The sequence below is a fragment of the Triturus cristatus genome, chromosome 2_2, assembly GCF_964204655.1.
Source record: "Triturus cristatus chromosome 2_2, aTriCri1.1, whole genome shotgun sequence".
NCBI lineage: Eukaryota > Metazoa > Chordata > Amphibia > Caudata > Salamandridae > Triturus > Triturus cristatus.
This window is the reverse complement of record NC_140582.1, coordinates 950124537-950139311: the sequence shown is the minus strand read 5'-3', so window position 1 is coordinate 950139311 and position 14775 is coordinate 950124537. Positions and strand designations below refer to the sequence as shown.

Genomic DNA, 14775 nt, shown 5'->3' with positions numbered 1-14775 from the left:
AATAAATTCAAGCCTTTATCATACACAACTTCTCCTTGGTGTTGCTGAAATAATTCTCCAACTGGTTCCTTCATGAGTAGTCCATATCAGGATGCATTATTTGCATTGTACACAGGGTTTACCACCTTTATACTGGATTTAACTCCAATTTCCATTGCTGGTTCCAGCTCAAAATACTAACTGGTGCTGTTTACTATCAAATGTGACTTTTAATTCTATGTATTTGCTGGTCTTCCAAGGCAACCTTTTCTGTATCCAGCACAGGTGGGTGCAAAAAGGGGTAATATTTGTGATCTACCCATTAATTTGTTTCTGGTTTATAGTTAGTTATGTATGATGTCCTGTGGCTGCAAACAAATGTAGCTGTCTCTTGCTCTGAACTATTGTTTCCAAGATGCGTAGAGCTGGATTTTTGTCAGGCTGTTGCATAATTGAAGGGCTTGAAGTTTGTCTCACTTACGTGATTCAGAGTTGATGGTTTTCCTCCCTATTGTAGTGATTGTCCTACCCATGAGCATTTTGGTCTTACATTGTTCTGATTGGATGAGTTGTAATCTTCCTGTGATTTGCTGAGAAGACTTTTTTTTATTTTACTTGCAACACATCAGCAGAGTGTATGAGTTTTCGTTCTCTCTTCCACATGTGCTGCTCCCTTCCTCATATTACCTCTTCTCCAAGATCATACACCCCCACACCCAAATTCACTGTTGGCGTTTACTTTCTCTTACCTCGCTCTTACCCAACCTTTCCTGTCTCATCCGTACTTTAAAATTATATATCTATAAATATATAGCTATATATATTCACAGAAAAAAACACAGGTTAAAGTGACGTTATACTTGGGTGAAAATATCACTGGCAGCATTTTAAACAAAAAAAACCACAGAAATTCCCCAGTTATAATTATCTTTAGTAACTATAACTCTTGCCCTGAGGTTACTATATCCCGTGCCCCCACCATGCACAGTGTTGTCATCATTGATGTAATTGCAAATGTTGCAATGATATTATTGATGATGTCATAGAACGTATCATGACTGATGTAATGTGTGTGGTAATTAGCAGTGCATGGTGAGGGCGCGGGTTTTATTACCATTCGTAAAGGCAACCCGTCCCCCACTGCCGCGCGCAGCCTTCCGCCGGTTATGGCCTGGATTTGGCCATAGAGCCTGGCCTTGGCCTGTGTCCAAACCCCCATGGGCATCCAATCTAGAGAATGGGGCTGGTCACAGGGTTCGGCTGCACTAAGGCAGACCCCATCCCTTAGGGCCGATTTATCAAAAAGGTGAGGAGGCATGCAGCCCCCCTGCCCAAGGCTTTGCAGGTCCCCGTTGCCCAGGGACATATGTTGTTATTAAGGGAAGAGGGACTCTGAAGCTGGAATTTGCAGAAGCAGTGCCTCTTTTTTGTCATATTAGAGTGGTAAATTTAAAAATAAATGATGGGCATGTCGTGATGCATGCGCTTGCAACAGTTGTGATACATGCGCGCATATGTCACAAGGCACCCATGTGCACGAGTCATGATGCATGCCCACATGTACATCTTGACATGATGTGTAGCGACCATCTTGATACAGGTATCTTTAATTAGAAACACTTACCAGTATGCTTGTTATGTGTTCACATGCGTCTCGGATGAGTCTTGATGTAAACGTTTGCTTGTTATTAAGCTGTTAAATGTCTGAATTTTGACTGATATTTGGGAAGACACTCTTTTATGTCACAATATCATCTACAGATATATCGTCTGACATATATATCAGATACAGATATATCGTCTGACATATTGTCCTAAATGTGGTTTACAAAAATATTGTCCCATTGGAATGATATTGATTTTCTATTATTTAACTGCAGTGAGGCGATATTTTTTGTAATAATATTTAGGAGACAACATATCTGTCATGCCTCATTCTGGCAACAAAATGTTGATAACCTGCTTCACTAGCAGTTCTGTGCTATTAAATTGTAGGTCAAATTTAGAAATAGGCAATTAAATCACTCTACATGATTAGTTCTGTTACTATATTTTATGTTACGTTCTTCACTTTGCATCAGCAAATTCACTATTACTGGAACCACTTGTCATTTGCAACTGTATAAAACAATCATGGCAAAGCAAGAATGTCTCATCTCTAAAAGGTCGAGCTATTTGCTTTGATTATGCTTTTTGGCAATGACGTGTATATGTATGCGTCAATATGCATGCACGCCCACTCCTGCCAATTTTGTCAAGGGTTTTCAATTAAAGAAGCCCCATCTAAGATGGCCACCAATGCACATGCATGCATCATGTCTTTTGCACATATGTGCTTCATTACAGGTGCATTGTGATGCATTGTGGTCATTTTTATTTACTGTTCTAACACTGTGCCTGTCTTTCAGACAGTCGTGTTGGAATGTTATTTGCAGCTTTGCAAAATTTTCAGATGACGGGCCTTCAATACATTTTTTAAAATAAAATATTGTCCACAAGGAATAGGACCGGTGCCATTCGGAACAAGGGTTGGCGTCAGGAAAGCAGATGGAAAAGTGGAGTGACAGGGAATGGAGAGAGGAGATACACACACTCTCAGGGACGGCTCACTGTAAAATAAGAAAAATATTTACCTTCAAGCCATGAGTAGATGGCTAGAACTCATCCAATCAAATCACTGTGACATAGTATTGATCCTGGGTGGACGAAACGCAACAATAGACTGGAAAGCCATTGAATAAAGTGCAGACAAGTTAGATTGAGAACAAAGCCTTCCTTTCATGAGCAAGGGGCTGACCCAAAGCCCACTCTAAATGTACGTATGCGTTGGAATCGATCAATCTGTAGCCGAAACCTAAAAAGGGAAAGAGAAGAAAGTGGATAATGGAGTTGATGAGCCTTATTTAGAGTTTGGTGAGTGGGATACGTACTCACACAGGTGACTGACCGTATTATAAGTGCCATCGTCAATGATGCACTTGCAATAGAGTGGACAGGTTGTCTGCCATGTTTGTGATGAGGTATCCCATCCACTAAGCGATAAATAAGGCTCCAAGTCTGCAAAGAGATCCAGAAAACTGAGCACTGGTATGTAATTGGCTGCCAGACAGTATATGGAAGTCCCCAGTGTTATTGAGGTGGAACACATATGACTGTGTCAAAGTTAGCTTAGTCAACTTAAAATCTCACCTCTTGAAGGCAGAACTACTTGAGAAGTGCAACATTTCTCTTTTTTAAAGCAAGAGAAAGCCACCCGACAAAATGAAATGGATTCTCCAGGGACAGATGATGAGTGCTCAGGTTTTTCCTAGCTGTCTTTGTATGCTTGCACTGTGAAACCTTGGGTCATTTGGATAACATGTAGACGTGAGGTGTCTTAATAAGGCAAACGCTGTTATTAATATTTGGTTGTTGGTCTTGTTAATAATGTTTTTCTCTTTTTTTTTCTGCAGCGTTCTCTATGGAAACAAAATTACTGAACTTCCAAAAAGTCTGTTCGAGGGTCTTTTCTCTTTGCAGTTGTTGTAAGTCTTTATTTACTCTCTCCTGTGTGATTGCATGCACATATTGTCTGAGCAGTCCTAGTAAGGGTAAGCAAAGAATTGTGGGAATTAAGTAATCCCGTCTACACTAATGTTTTCATGGGCTAACAAACAGATACAGAAGCTTCATATTTATGTTAACATTTCGGACCTAATTCGCCAACTATGCTGGCATCATTTGTGGGCCCATGTGCGCTGAAGTGGATTTCCATTCAACTCTGCAGATTGTTTCCTGTGAGCTAGGATTATGAGACTGCAGCACGTATGTAGGTAGAACCAGAAGGCCATGCTATCAGGGTGTGCATATATAGCTAGATTTCATCACCGTAGAATGCACTGCTTAAAATGAGTTTGCTGTAAAGATCTCTGTAAAATAATTGCTAGGCCCCTGCGGCCTGCTCCTGTTTCTTTAGACACAAGAATGCTTCTTTAAATGCTTTCAATAGAAAATCACATACTAATTATGAAACTGTTGATTCATTCAGAGTTTGTTCTCCACTAGTGGATATCTTCCATTGGTAAAGTGTGGGGACAATTTTAAAAGCCTATTAAACTTGGGAAGAATTGTTGCAAATATTTTATGTTAAATATTAATGTAAAATATTATTTATATTTATTTTATATGTAGAACTTTTTTTAAACTACAACACTTTTACTTTAAATTTAAATGTAAATATTTTGCATATATTTAGTAAAAATATCTAATTTTATTATGTAATAATAATTATTCCAAATGATTAATAGAATTAATGAAAAGTAATTTGATAGTATTATAATAAAAATGAAAATTATCCTACTTTTTAAATTAGAAATAATCATTAACAAATGTTAAAATAAAAAATATAACTTCGTTAGATATACATTTGAAATAAATTAACATTTATATTTGTAACTGTTTTACATAATTTAATTTAATGTAATATTACTTCCTATGGGGTTTATTTCAAGTCCATACCTCCATTATTTTCTGGGGGAGGGCTTTACAGTATCAGTCAGTGTCCATGGGTGGTGCTGGACTCCACCTCTGAGCTGCAGTACATTTACAACATTTCTGGGCCCTTTTTAGCAGTACTAAGTATAGAAGTGCAGTTTGTGGGTGGGTGCAGGTCACTCCATATTCCATCCCCAGCCTTCGCGTAACTGCTCCTTACTCCTACTAAACCCTTTCCCTTTAGTCATAAAAGTTCCCCATTTTCCAGCCTTTTATTCTTTCCCTCCACATTTACTACTAAAACGTATACCTATGTAGGTGGAGACTCTGCAGTAGGACTAGATCTCTGCACCGGAAAATTTAGGACAGGCAGAGGCGTAGGCCTCTGCATGTATTTTGTGGATAATATTTTGTAGTGCATTTTTAGTACTACTGTAGTTCTACAAAACATTCTGCAAAGTGCAGTTTGTGAATAGGTCCTTCTGTATTCTTGCACAAAGTCTACGGATCTTACTTCTTTTTTCCCCCATGTTTTATCTTAAGTTTTGTTATCCATCTTCTCCACGCTAGAAACATATATAGTGGATTGCTCTTGCACAGAACTTTTTCTTTTAGATTTATGATTCAAATAATTAGAATCTTTTCCAAAACTAGATGGTAAGCAGGAGCCTTGACATAACATACACCATCTCAACCAGTACTCGCTGTTGAATGCAGACAAAAGTGTAGTATTGGGCCACCATGGCTGGGACCTACACCCTTAACAGATCGGACTGAAAGTTACATTAATGGCCAGAAGAACTTCAGTGTCTATCAAATGTTACTGCTTGCCTATCTTTTTACTGCGGCTTCTCATGGGTCTCCACTTTTCCCCACAGTCCTTGTATGTTATGCACAATACCAACCAGTGGCGTGTTCGAGCAAACATTTTGAACAGCTTGGTCTAACAATCACTAACCGAGCTAAAAAGCAGAGCGCGCACAATGAAAGGGAAGGGTCACCAACTTGATTATTTAGTGAAATAAATGGTGCCCACCGTATGTTGTGGTCCTTGAGACTTGAAAGAGGATGTTACCTTTTCAAAGTTTCAGCACCTGACCTTTTTCTTTACTGATACAATGTCTGGTGAGAGACTATTCTTGGTCATTTCTACTCCGCAGATCAAAACTCTTCCAGAAAATGAATCTTTTAAATCCTTACATAGAGAAAGTGTGAAGTAATTGTGAGTTTGCAGTTGTAAAATACATTCAAAAACCTAATGTGTTTTATTAAAGATTCTCCAGCCCCATGCCTTCAATGGGGTGCATCAGAATTGTCCAAATGAGCAAGCATGAGAAGGTGCTTAACATTCACAAAGAGTGCATGACAGAAGTGCAACAGTTGTAACTGTTAGGTGCTCGGTAAAGATACTTGGCCTAATTACATAAGCTGGTAGTTATGTTTACCATCAGTGTTTTAAATGCCTGGGTGGAAAGGGATAACAGGAAGCAAGCCATGTCCCATTCACTATCCCATTCCTGCCCAGTTCTCAATAGTAGTAAATCATGTACTTTGTGGAAGGTACCGCTCAGTAGAAGAGAGTGGAACTATTATGCATGGAACCTGCTTTCATCCCCATGAGATGTGTCTTGTTGAGACATGCACCCGTGCAGATGAACAACGTCTCTCGCTCATCACCACGGGCCTTTGTGCAACAGGCAATGTGTTCTACCTGTCCGTGCATATTGTCAATAATGCACTGAGGTCCATTGTGTGTTGTGTTGAACACTAACATTCTGAAATGACCAATAGATTACACTTATACAACTTCCGTCAGGAGGGCTGATGGTGCTACCATACTTGGTGATTGCAGAGCCAATGCATAAAATAGCACAATGCAAGGCACTTCTCAGCCACATTAGCTGCTTCCTTTTAATCTCACTAATCTCTGCCTAAGGGCCAGTAAAGCATTAAGTTATTGCAGGGGCAGGTTGTACGGGCGGTGTTTGCAGATGCTGTCAAGCTGACCTTCCGCTGTGTATTTTCTGTGTTGGAACAGGTTGCTGAATGCCAACAAGTTAAACTGCTTACGAGTTGACGCCTTCCAGGATCTTCACAACCTCAACCTGCTCTCCTTATATGATAACAAGCTTCAGACTATTGCGAAAGGCACATTTTCACCGCTGCGTGCTGTTCAGACACTGTATGTATTTTTCCTGCCACTTCTGCTTAGTGGTCACCAGGAGGGATTGCTAACGGGGGAAATGGCTTAGTTAGTGCTGTCACAATGGTAATTTCATTCTGTGTGCATTCCCGCTCTAGAGCAGACTAATACTTTAAAAAGTGACCGGTCACTTGAAAATAATGTGTAAAATTATTTCCATTCATCCCTGAAAGGCATTTGGCTCAGAACCCATTTATCTGTGACTGCCATCTGAAGTGGTTGGCGGATTATCTGCACACAAACCCCATTGAGACCAGCGGTGCCCGCTGTACCAGCCCCCGCCGACTGGCTAACAAAAGGATCGGCCAGATCAAAAGCAAGAAATTCCGCTGCTCAGGTAATTTGCTTAGTTCAGCTGCTATATTTTCTTTTGTTGCCAAAAACAGTAGTTATAGAAGTCCTGGCAAAGGCAGCTGGCTTCTCCTGAATGATTGGGCGCTCTTGAACCCGGCTTTGTTCTTGAGGAAGGAGAAGCTTTGGGGGGAGGGCGGTGTTGATCCTGCAGCTTTTGCTGTGGGTTGTGTTGGCACAGAAGGGGTCTACATTCAGCAGTGAAGCTGGCAGAGCTGTGCCGTGGCATATTGCACTCCATCTCTTTTGTAAGGAACCACATTGTTTCTTTTGTGCCAAAAATATTAAAATATTAAGTAATGCTTGGATTCCTGCAAAATCCTCACTGTTTTGGCTACTTCTTGATCCCTGTTATGTTTTTTATCCAAAGAACCTCAATGTGAAATTAGCTGTTTACATCTCCAAATCTGGTGCCATTTCCTCCTCACTTGGTTTCCAACCCTAAAAAGCCTACGCTTGATATGGTGTCCACCTGTCCCAGGGGCCTCTTTTTGTAGTCTGTTGAGTCCAAATATTTCTTGCTGTTGATATTTCAGATGCCTGCACCACCAAATGCTTTACTTTGTGTTGCACCAGCTCCTGCTTTGATTCCATATTTCGTGTACTAGGTTGTCTGTTGTTAACTTCATTCCTTTCTTAATGTAATTAAGCTCATTCTCTGCTTCCTGACATTCGGCCCATCTTTTCTGTGTTTTTCTCTCTCTTCCTGTTGCTTTAGCAAAGGAACAGTATTTCATTCCAGGTAGGTTTGGCTCTACAGTTGGACTGGCACACTGCATCACCCTAACCCTGAGAAGAAACCCATTGTATTGTTATAGTGTCTAGAAGAGGTGATGCATGTAGTTTTCAAGCACACAACATTCATGTTTGGGGCGACATCTCATTGTCCTCTGTAGGCTAATAGCAGCCTTGTTTTCTGAACCTTTGAGACATTGCATGCAACCCTATTCCCTTTTTAGATGTTTTGTTGCATAAGTCTGAAAGTGGTAAGAGAAAATCACCCGTTCTTATCCAAGCTCTTCCTTCTGGTCCCCTTTGCCCTTAAAATGTGCTTCCAAAGGTAAACATCGCCTTCTTTGTGATCTCGTACTCCCTTATGAAAATCTACATAATGCTCTTTTAACTCCATTCTGCCTGCAGTGGCAAAATGTTGCTTAGACTTAGATTTTAGACTACCAATATTAGAAACATATTGATGTGTTTTCGGCCACCACATGTACATGAATTAAATCCTCACTAAATTTTCGGAGGAGATTATTAGACGGTCCGGCTACCTGAATGCAGAGCTGTGTGTCACTCGCATAAGTCTGAAATTGTAGCACCTCACCATGAATGAGGTTGAAAATAATTGATAGGAGCTAAAAGTTAAAGAAAATGGATGACAGAACAGAGTCCTGGGGCTCTCTACAGTTAATGGGAAAGAAGAGTAGGCTACGGATCAAAGCCTGGGTCCTTCACTCCTCTCTTTAAGGATCAGATGGCTTCCATTCATGATTAAGCTTCTTAGTTTACTTGTTTAATTATTTTCCTGTGCCTAGAAAAAAGAGACAGAAGTGGATTTCTTAAGATAGATATTGGATCAGACTTTTGGCTTGCAGGGGCCTAACGATCTGCATGGATGCGGATTTGCCAGCCTCACCCATCTGCAGTTTTGCTGCAACAGCAAAGCTGCACCCATGTTGAGACCACTATACATATAATATGTCTAGGTAAGGAAACCACATATGAGATCCTGGCTGAGTAACCGCCAGTCTACACACAGCAACCACCAGTCTACGCAATGACTGATATCTGCATCTTGGGTGACTCTATATTGTGATAGCGTTAGTGATGTTTTTGTGGGCTCTCGCCACCCTCTACTTATGCTATAACGTGCTGTTGTCTCATTGTCGTATATCTGTATGTAATTAGTTTTGTTGAAACAATGCAAAACGCTTTATTTGTACGGACTGAAAAGCCCCAAAGCTAGAAGCCCAGCTAAGACAGCATTATTCTGCCAGTGTTCAGACTTCCTTTCTGGATAAGACATAGCCTGCTTTCCTCTGATTATGATTTAAAAATCGCTTTCCGTTTGGTAAGAATTGATGTAATCTTACTCTAGTTGCCGATTACATTTCTTGTAAATCCTAACGATGGTGGTTGCTGAGGGTGAGAACTAGGCCTCCCCTGTACCTGTATTAGCACTTTTTTTCTTTTCCCGGAAGGTTTTGACCTTCAGGAGTCCCTTCTCCCTTATAGAAAGAGGTGTAGGCACTCTACTCCTATTCATAGTGGCCCCACGGTACCGTGCTATCCACCTAGCTGAGGCGGCTTCTGCTACATGTAATAGCCTACAGTAAGGTTTGTATGGTTTATGTAATCTATTCCTCTGTGGCACCGTAACTTACTATTAATTCCTCATCTTCAGGTTCAATGCTCAGAGAGGTGTATGTTTGACTGTGGGTGACACCTCTGACTAGAGCTCTATCCTACTACCTGTCATTCCCGTCCCTCCTTTTAGGTTCACATCTCTTTGTTTGTGAGGGAAGGTAAATATGAAAATTCTGAGGGGATTGGCTTGTATTGTCTCTCCCTAGGGGTTGGCGCTCTTTCTAAAAATTTGAATTTTTAATTGATTCCTTTTGGACCTCAAAGAAAGTAACAATTTGCACACCCTGCTTTGCCATTTCCTCTTAGAAAATTAAGCTAATTCATTGAATATTTTCATTGGAAAACCCGTCTCTGCACAAGGTGTGAACAGGGATTCTGGGGCCCGCCAAAAACTTGGAGGGGCCTCCCCTGGATTTTTGGAGAAGCAAGAAAGGACTTCACTGACCCATCCCCCAAACTGTCTAAGATTACTGTTTTGCTTCTCCAGACCCACAAAACAGCTTCACTTAAAAATGTGGACACCTTCTTGCGTTGAACCCTGCTGACATGTAGAGTGTTTAGAGAACTGACTGACTAGCTGAAATTATTAGCCATGTCATTGGATCTTCCTTCCATTGTCAGATCCGACAAGATCAATGCACAGAGCCATTGAACAAACAACTGTGTCATATACCCCAGTGCCACGCAAGAAGCAGCTTTGTGTGACTTCCAGTAGGCAGGCCGATGTATATGTATGCGTTAAAGGCTGGAGGCATTTCTGCATAGGTTGAGCTTCCAACTTTGCTCTCCTTCATTGAAAATGAGAGGAATGCCAGAATTAGAGTCCAGATATGATGGATCGGCACCAAACGTGCCATGCCAAATAGCATTTTTGCAAAGGGTTGGTCATATTGGTTGAACCAGGCCAATAACAACAACCTAGCTAAATATATATTTCTGCCAAATAAATGTGGCCCAATAACAAGTTATTTATAGCATTTATACTAATGAAACTCACATTCACAATTTATTACTACATTTCAAAAATAAAATACGAGTTTATTACTACAGTACAGGGAACATGGCCTGAGAAACATACTTTTTACTGCTTTACAGATTGCATTGAACAATTATTTTACACATGGAAACAATTCTCCTAATAGTCAGATATCTCTTGAGTGCGATTTTACCTTGCTGGACAAAGTTAACCCCTTGAAGCCTGGTTTTGGTTAAATACAATCGTTAAAACACACACATAAAATGTGGAGGCATAATCCAATATGCTATTTATTTATTACCATTGTTGAAGGAGGGGTAAGGCACCATGCCTCACTGGACTCTACGCCTCTCATGAATCACAAGCTCTCCTCACACTGAACAATGGTAATAAGTAGCCTAGTATACATCTACATGTATTATAAAGATATATATATATATATATATATACATTCTCTTTGGCAGAGGTGTGTGCAATAGTTGCTAGATCTGCGAGCTATTACCATTGTAGAGTGTGGGAAAGAGCTGTGCCTCACGATAGGCGTAGCCTGGAGTGGGTCATGGCGCCCCGCCTCTTTGTCAAGGACTGTAACAAATAGCATATAGTACTCTCCAGCAGCGCTTCATTTCCTAAGGAGGCCACTGCAGTTTTCACCGCCGACTTTCCCTGCCAAATGCGAGTGCGGTGCTACCTACTTACCATCAAACTCTTTGAAATGTAACACTAGGCTCTGTTTCTGCCTATCCACAACTAAAAGAATGGCTTGAATGTGCTGGTATTATTACTGTTTATGTATTTTGCAATCATAAATCGTCTTGTGCTGATTAAAAATGGACAGGGCCAACTTGTGGTGGATCATGATACATATGTGACACTGTCAAGAAGCACCGGCACAAACAAAACAAGGTAGTCTGCATCTGCATACACGGTTTATGCCATGACATTCTTTCATGTTTATTGTCAGCTATTTAGTCGAGATACAATGGCTTACATTCATACCATCATGTGAAATCATATTGAAGAGACATTTTGACTGATAGTTGATTCCTTGTGTAAAGTAATGATTATACGCAACTTGGGAGGCAGAAAACACTGTTTTTCTAAAGTCACTTTTGCTGTTCTGTGCTAATAAACTGGAATTTGAGCCTCGCACTGTGATAATAAATGTGTTAATATGTGTTTATTAGTACAACTGCTCTAAATAACATGTTTTATTGGGCTACTTTTATTTTCAGTGCCATGGCGCATCCCACGGATGGGGTTGATATTTTCTGCTAGCATATGGCTAGATGAGAACTATGTGTAAAATCTAATGGATTTGCTGTGTTTTTATCTGGAATTTGCCACATATTTGCTCTGTCCAGTGAATGTCAGTCTCTTAACTGACTTCTGGTATATGCCTCGAGTGGTTGTGTTCAAATCGATTTGACACAATCTTACCTTGGTGGCAATCTTTCCATCTAATGATGGTCCATTATAATTCTTTTCTACAATTTTGTAGCAGAAGATAGATTAGTTCTGCAGCTGAGCACATCTCTGTATTGAAAGCTGGTACAGTTGTTCCCCTTCATTCTAACCCTACATTGCTACCTGCTCTGCAGCGCTCACAGTGTATAGGACCTTGATTGCACTGAGCTCACTTTACTGTAAATGCTAGGATAGGTGGTAAGCTTATGGTGGATTTTGCAACCATTGGAGACTTTTTGGAAGTGACCGAGTTGAAGGATGGAAAGTAAATACTATGCCAAAGTCAAATGGCTGTATTTAACACACCCTTTTTGTGCTAATATATCTACAAAATATTTGTTCATATTTGTGTATGCCTTATTAATTCAAAGTATATCATTATAACCTCTGCGGCGAATTCCTTTCATGGATGTATGGAGTGCAAATAATTAGAAAGTTAGTATATGCCTTCCTCTGCTCTGCTAAGCATCAGAGGTTGTGGTCCAAATGTGCTACATTGTATTTTGCTGAACTAATATTTGAGGATCCGAACCTCCTCTCTTATTATTTGTAAAGGGTGCATTTGTTGTACTAGAGCTCCGCCCTGAAACGAAAGCTTGAGACTAGTGTTCATTGGCTTCATATTTGAAGTCCCATCGTTAGGGTTAGAACAGGAGAAGCACTGGCATTTACTTTAGTCTCAGCCGTAGTATAAGAGACAAAGTCAAATACAATCAATAGCCCAATAGGAGAAGGAAGACACCAGAAGGCATACTATAATCGCATATGGTATGCTGTTTTTACATGACTTTCTTTTCACTTCCCAAATTGCAAAATTATGTTGTCCTCACAAGGTGGCTGGGTCTAATCTGTACTGATCATACTTACGGTACATGTGTTCTGCAGACTTATTGCAGCTTTGTATGCAGTTTGTTTTGTCTTAATGGGGAATGCTGTGTCTTCTTTTCTTTCTTGGCTGTCTTTACTTTCTAGGAGTTCACCATTTGGGATGTAAGTAAAGTCCAATGACTGAAACAAAGTATTGTGTTCTTCCTGTTCCGCTGTAATGTCTACTAATCCTGGCCCTTTTTCCTGTGTATCAGATGAAGCCAGTAGTCAACCGTGTTTTCATCTGTTACTTTGCAACCCTCTGTCCATTCCTTGAGCAGTGTGTCACCCATGATTTGTTTAGAATGTCCTTCATGTTGGCACCGTTGGGGGAAGTGACAGTCACACATATATCCCTGTGGCATCGCAGACCATACATCACAGGTACTAAACTTGAAGAAACCCTTCAACTCTCACTTCTTCCTTCCTCTGTTCCTTTTGGTCATACCCTTGGCCTATGGATGCTTTTGAGCTACCTAGCGAGATGTTCTCTTGTGCTTGATCTAACCATGTGATTGTGAGGTATGAGTAAAACATGGTTCTGTCAAGCACCATGGAACGTCACGCAGCTTTCTACAGCTTATTAAACGGCTGCCATTTAGCACACATTCGAATTGTAGAGGCTAGACAAGGCTTTAATCTGGTCACACACTTCTAAAAATGTAGACAAATGTGAACCTGCTTCTGAGCAAAGAGACATTTAAAAACTGATGTTTCAATTGTTTAAAAAAAACAAAATTGTTAGAATAAAAGTTGAATAGAAAAGTGTATGTATGAGGATTTTCAGTATTTATAATAGAAGTTAGACGTTCATTATTTTCTTGCACATCGAAATCCAATATATGGCACAGCAATCAGTAGCCATTCTAAGATTTTCACATTGGTTCCACAGAATCAGCAGACACTGTAGCTGTGAAAAGCTTATGATATAGCATCATTTGGTCAACATTTTCCAGCCAGTACTTTGCCCCTGTTGTTTAACCCTGTTTGTTTAAAACTATGTTTTGTTATGTCAGTCCTTTTGTTTTTAACAAACCTCTGACGTTCTCACCCTTATTGCTGTCATTGTTATTAAATGTGTCCTCTTTTTCCTGCCTAGGTAATAACATCTCACTTTACGTACTCAAAGCTTTGTCTGTTTTTTGTTTTAATTTTCCACAGGCACTGAGGATTACAGATCTAAGCTGAGTGGAGACTGTTTTGCAGATCTGGCCTGTCCTGAAAAATGTCGCTGTGAAGGGACAACTGTTGACTGCTCCAATCAAAAATTAACGAAAATTCCTGATCACATCCCCCAGTACACTGCGGAACTGTAAGATGATCAACTTATAAATATCAAGTCACCCTATAGCTTACATCAATAAAAGTATATTTTAGAAATGCACACAAACCAGCAAGCTTTCAATAAAAACTATGGTTACAATTCATCAATGAAACAAGTTAAGAAAAAGAACAATTAAAACGACACCCAATTTCTAAATCCTAAAAATGTTTCCTTAAAGTGTCCGATTTCTCAAGGACATCAAGACTTGAAGATAGAATTAGTTTTATGTTGATGAGATATAGCCTTTTCGGATGAGAAAAGGAATGTGAATACAGGGCAGTGTCTTCAGTACTTACATTGCTGCATTAGCACAGACCACGCTTAAGTGGGCTTAATACATTTGCAAGAACCTGGCAACATTTACGTGAAATACTATGTGAACTGTGCTCCCAAGTTAAGCTACGTATAGAAAATTATATACACACATTTAGACGATTATGAAATTAAAAGTGGTCTATAACAGTAACAGTCTCAATCAAATGTAGACATATAGGTCAAAAGAAGGCCAGTAAGCATGTTTTACTTTCAGTGTACATTTATCAACTATTATTTATCTTCTCACGTATGTGTATTAATTCGTCAGTACTCAACCACTTATCAGTACTCATACTCATTTAGCGCTAGACCTGCAGCCCCAATAATGTATATAATCAAAACAAATCAAAAGCCTTTAGTAGTTCTTTTTCATCCGTATCCATATTCATTTACCTACATCTTTTCAGAGCTCCTGCTCCCCTTTTACTAACGAACCCACACTTCCTATAA

General features: G+C 39.9%; 1 protein-coding gene across 5 annotated transcripts in view; it reads left to right on the top strand.

The window, feature by feature from the left end:
- Nucleotides 1-14775, top strand: part of SLIT2 (slit guidance ligand 2) — a 689918-nt gene that overhangs the window by 469778 nt on the left and 205365 nt on the right. For 3 of the 5 annotated variants that reach the window (XM_085642358.1, XM_085642357.1, XM_085642361.1), the window contains exons 12-17: nt 3432-3503; nt 6491-6634; nt 6829-6992; nt 7725-7748; nt 12792-12809; nt 13848-13998. In XM_085642358.1, the coding sequence (XP_085498484.1) occupies nt 3432-3503; nt 6491-6634; nt 6829-6992; nt 7725-7748; nt 12792-12809; nt 13848-13998 (573 nt within the window). The remainder of the gene's footprint in view (nt 1-3431; nt 3504-6490; nt 6635-6828; nt 6993-7724; nt 7749-12791; nt 12810-13847; nt 13999-14775) is intronic. The other 2 variants (XM_085642360.1, XM_085642359.1) reach the window with 1 other exon arrangement.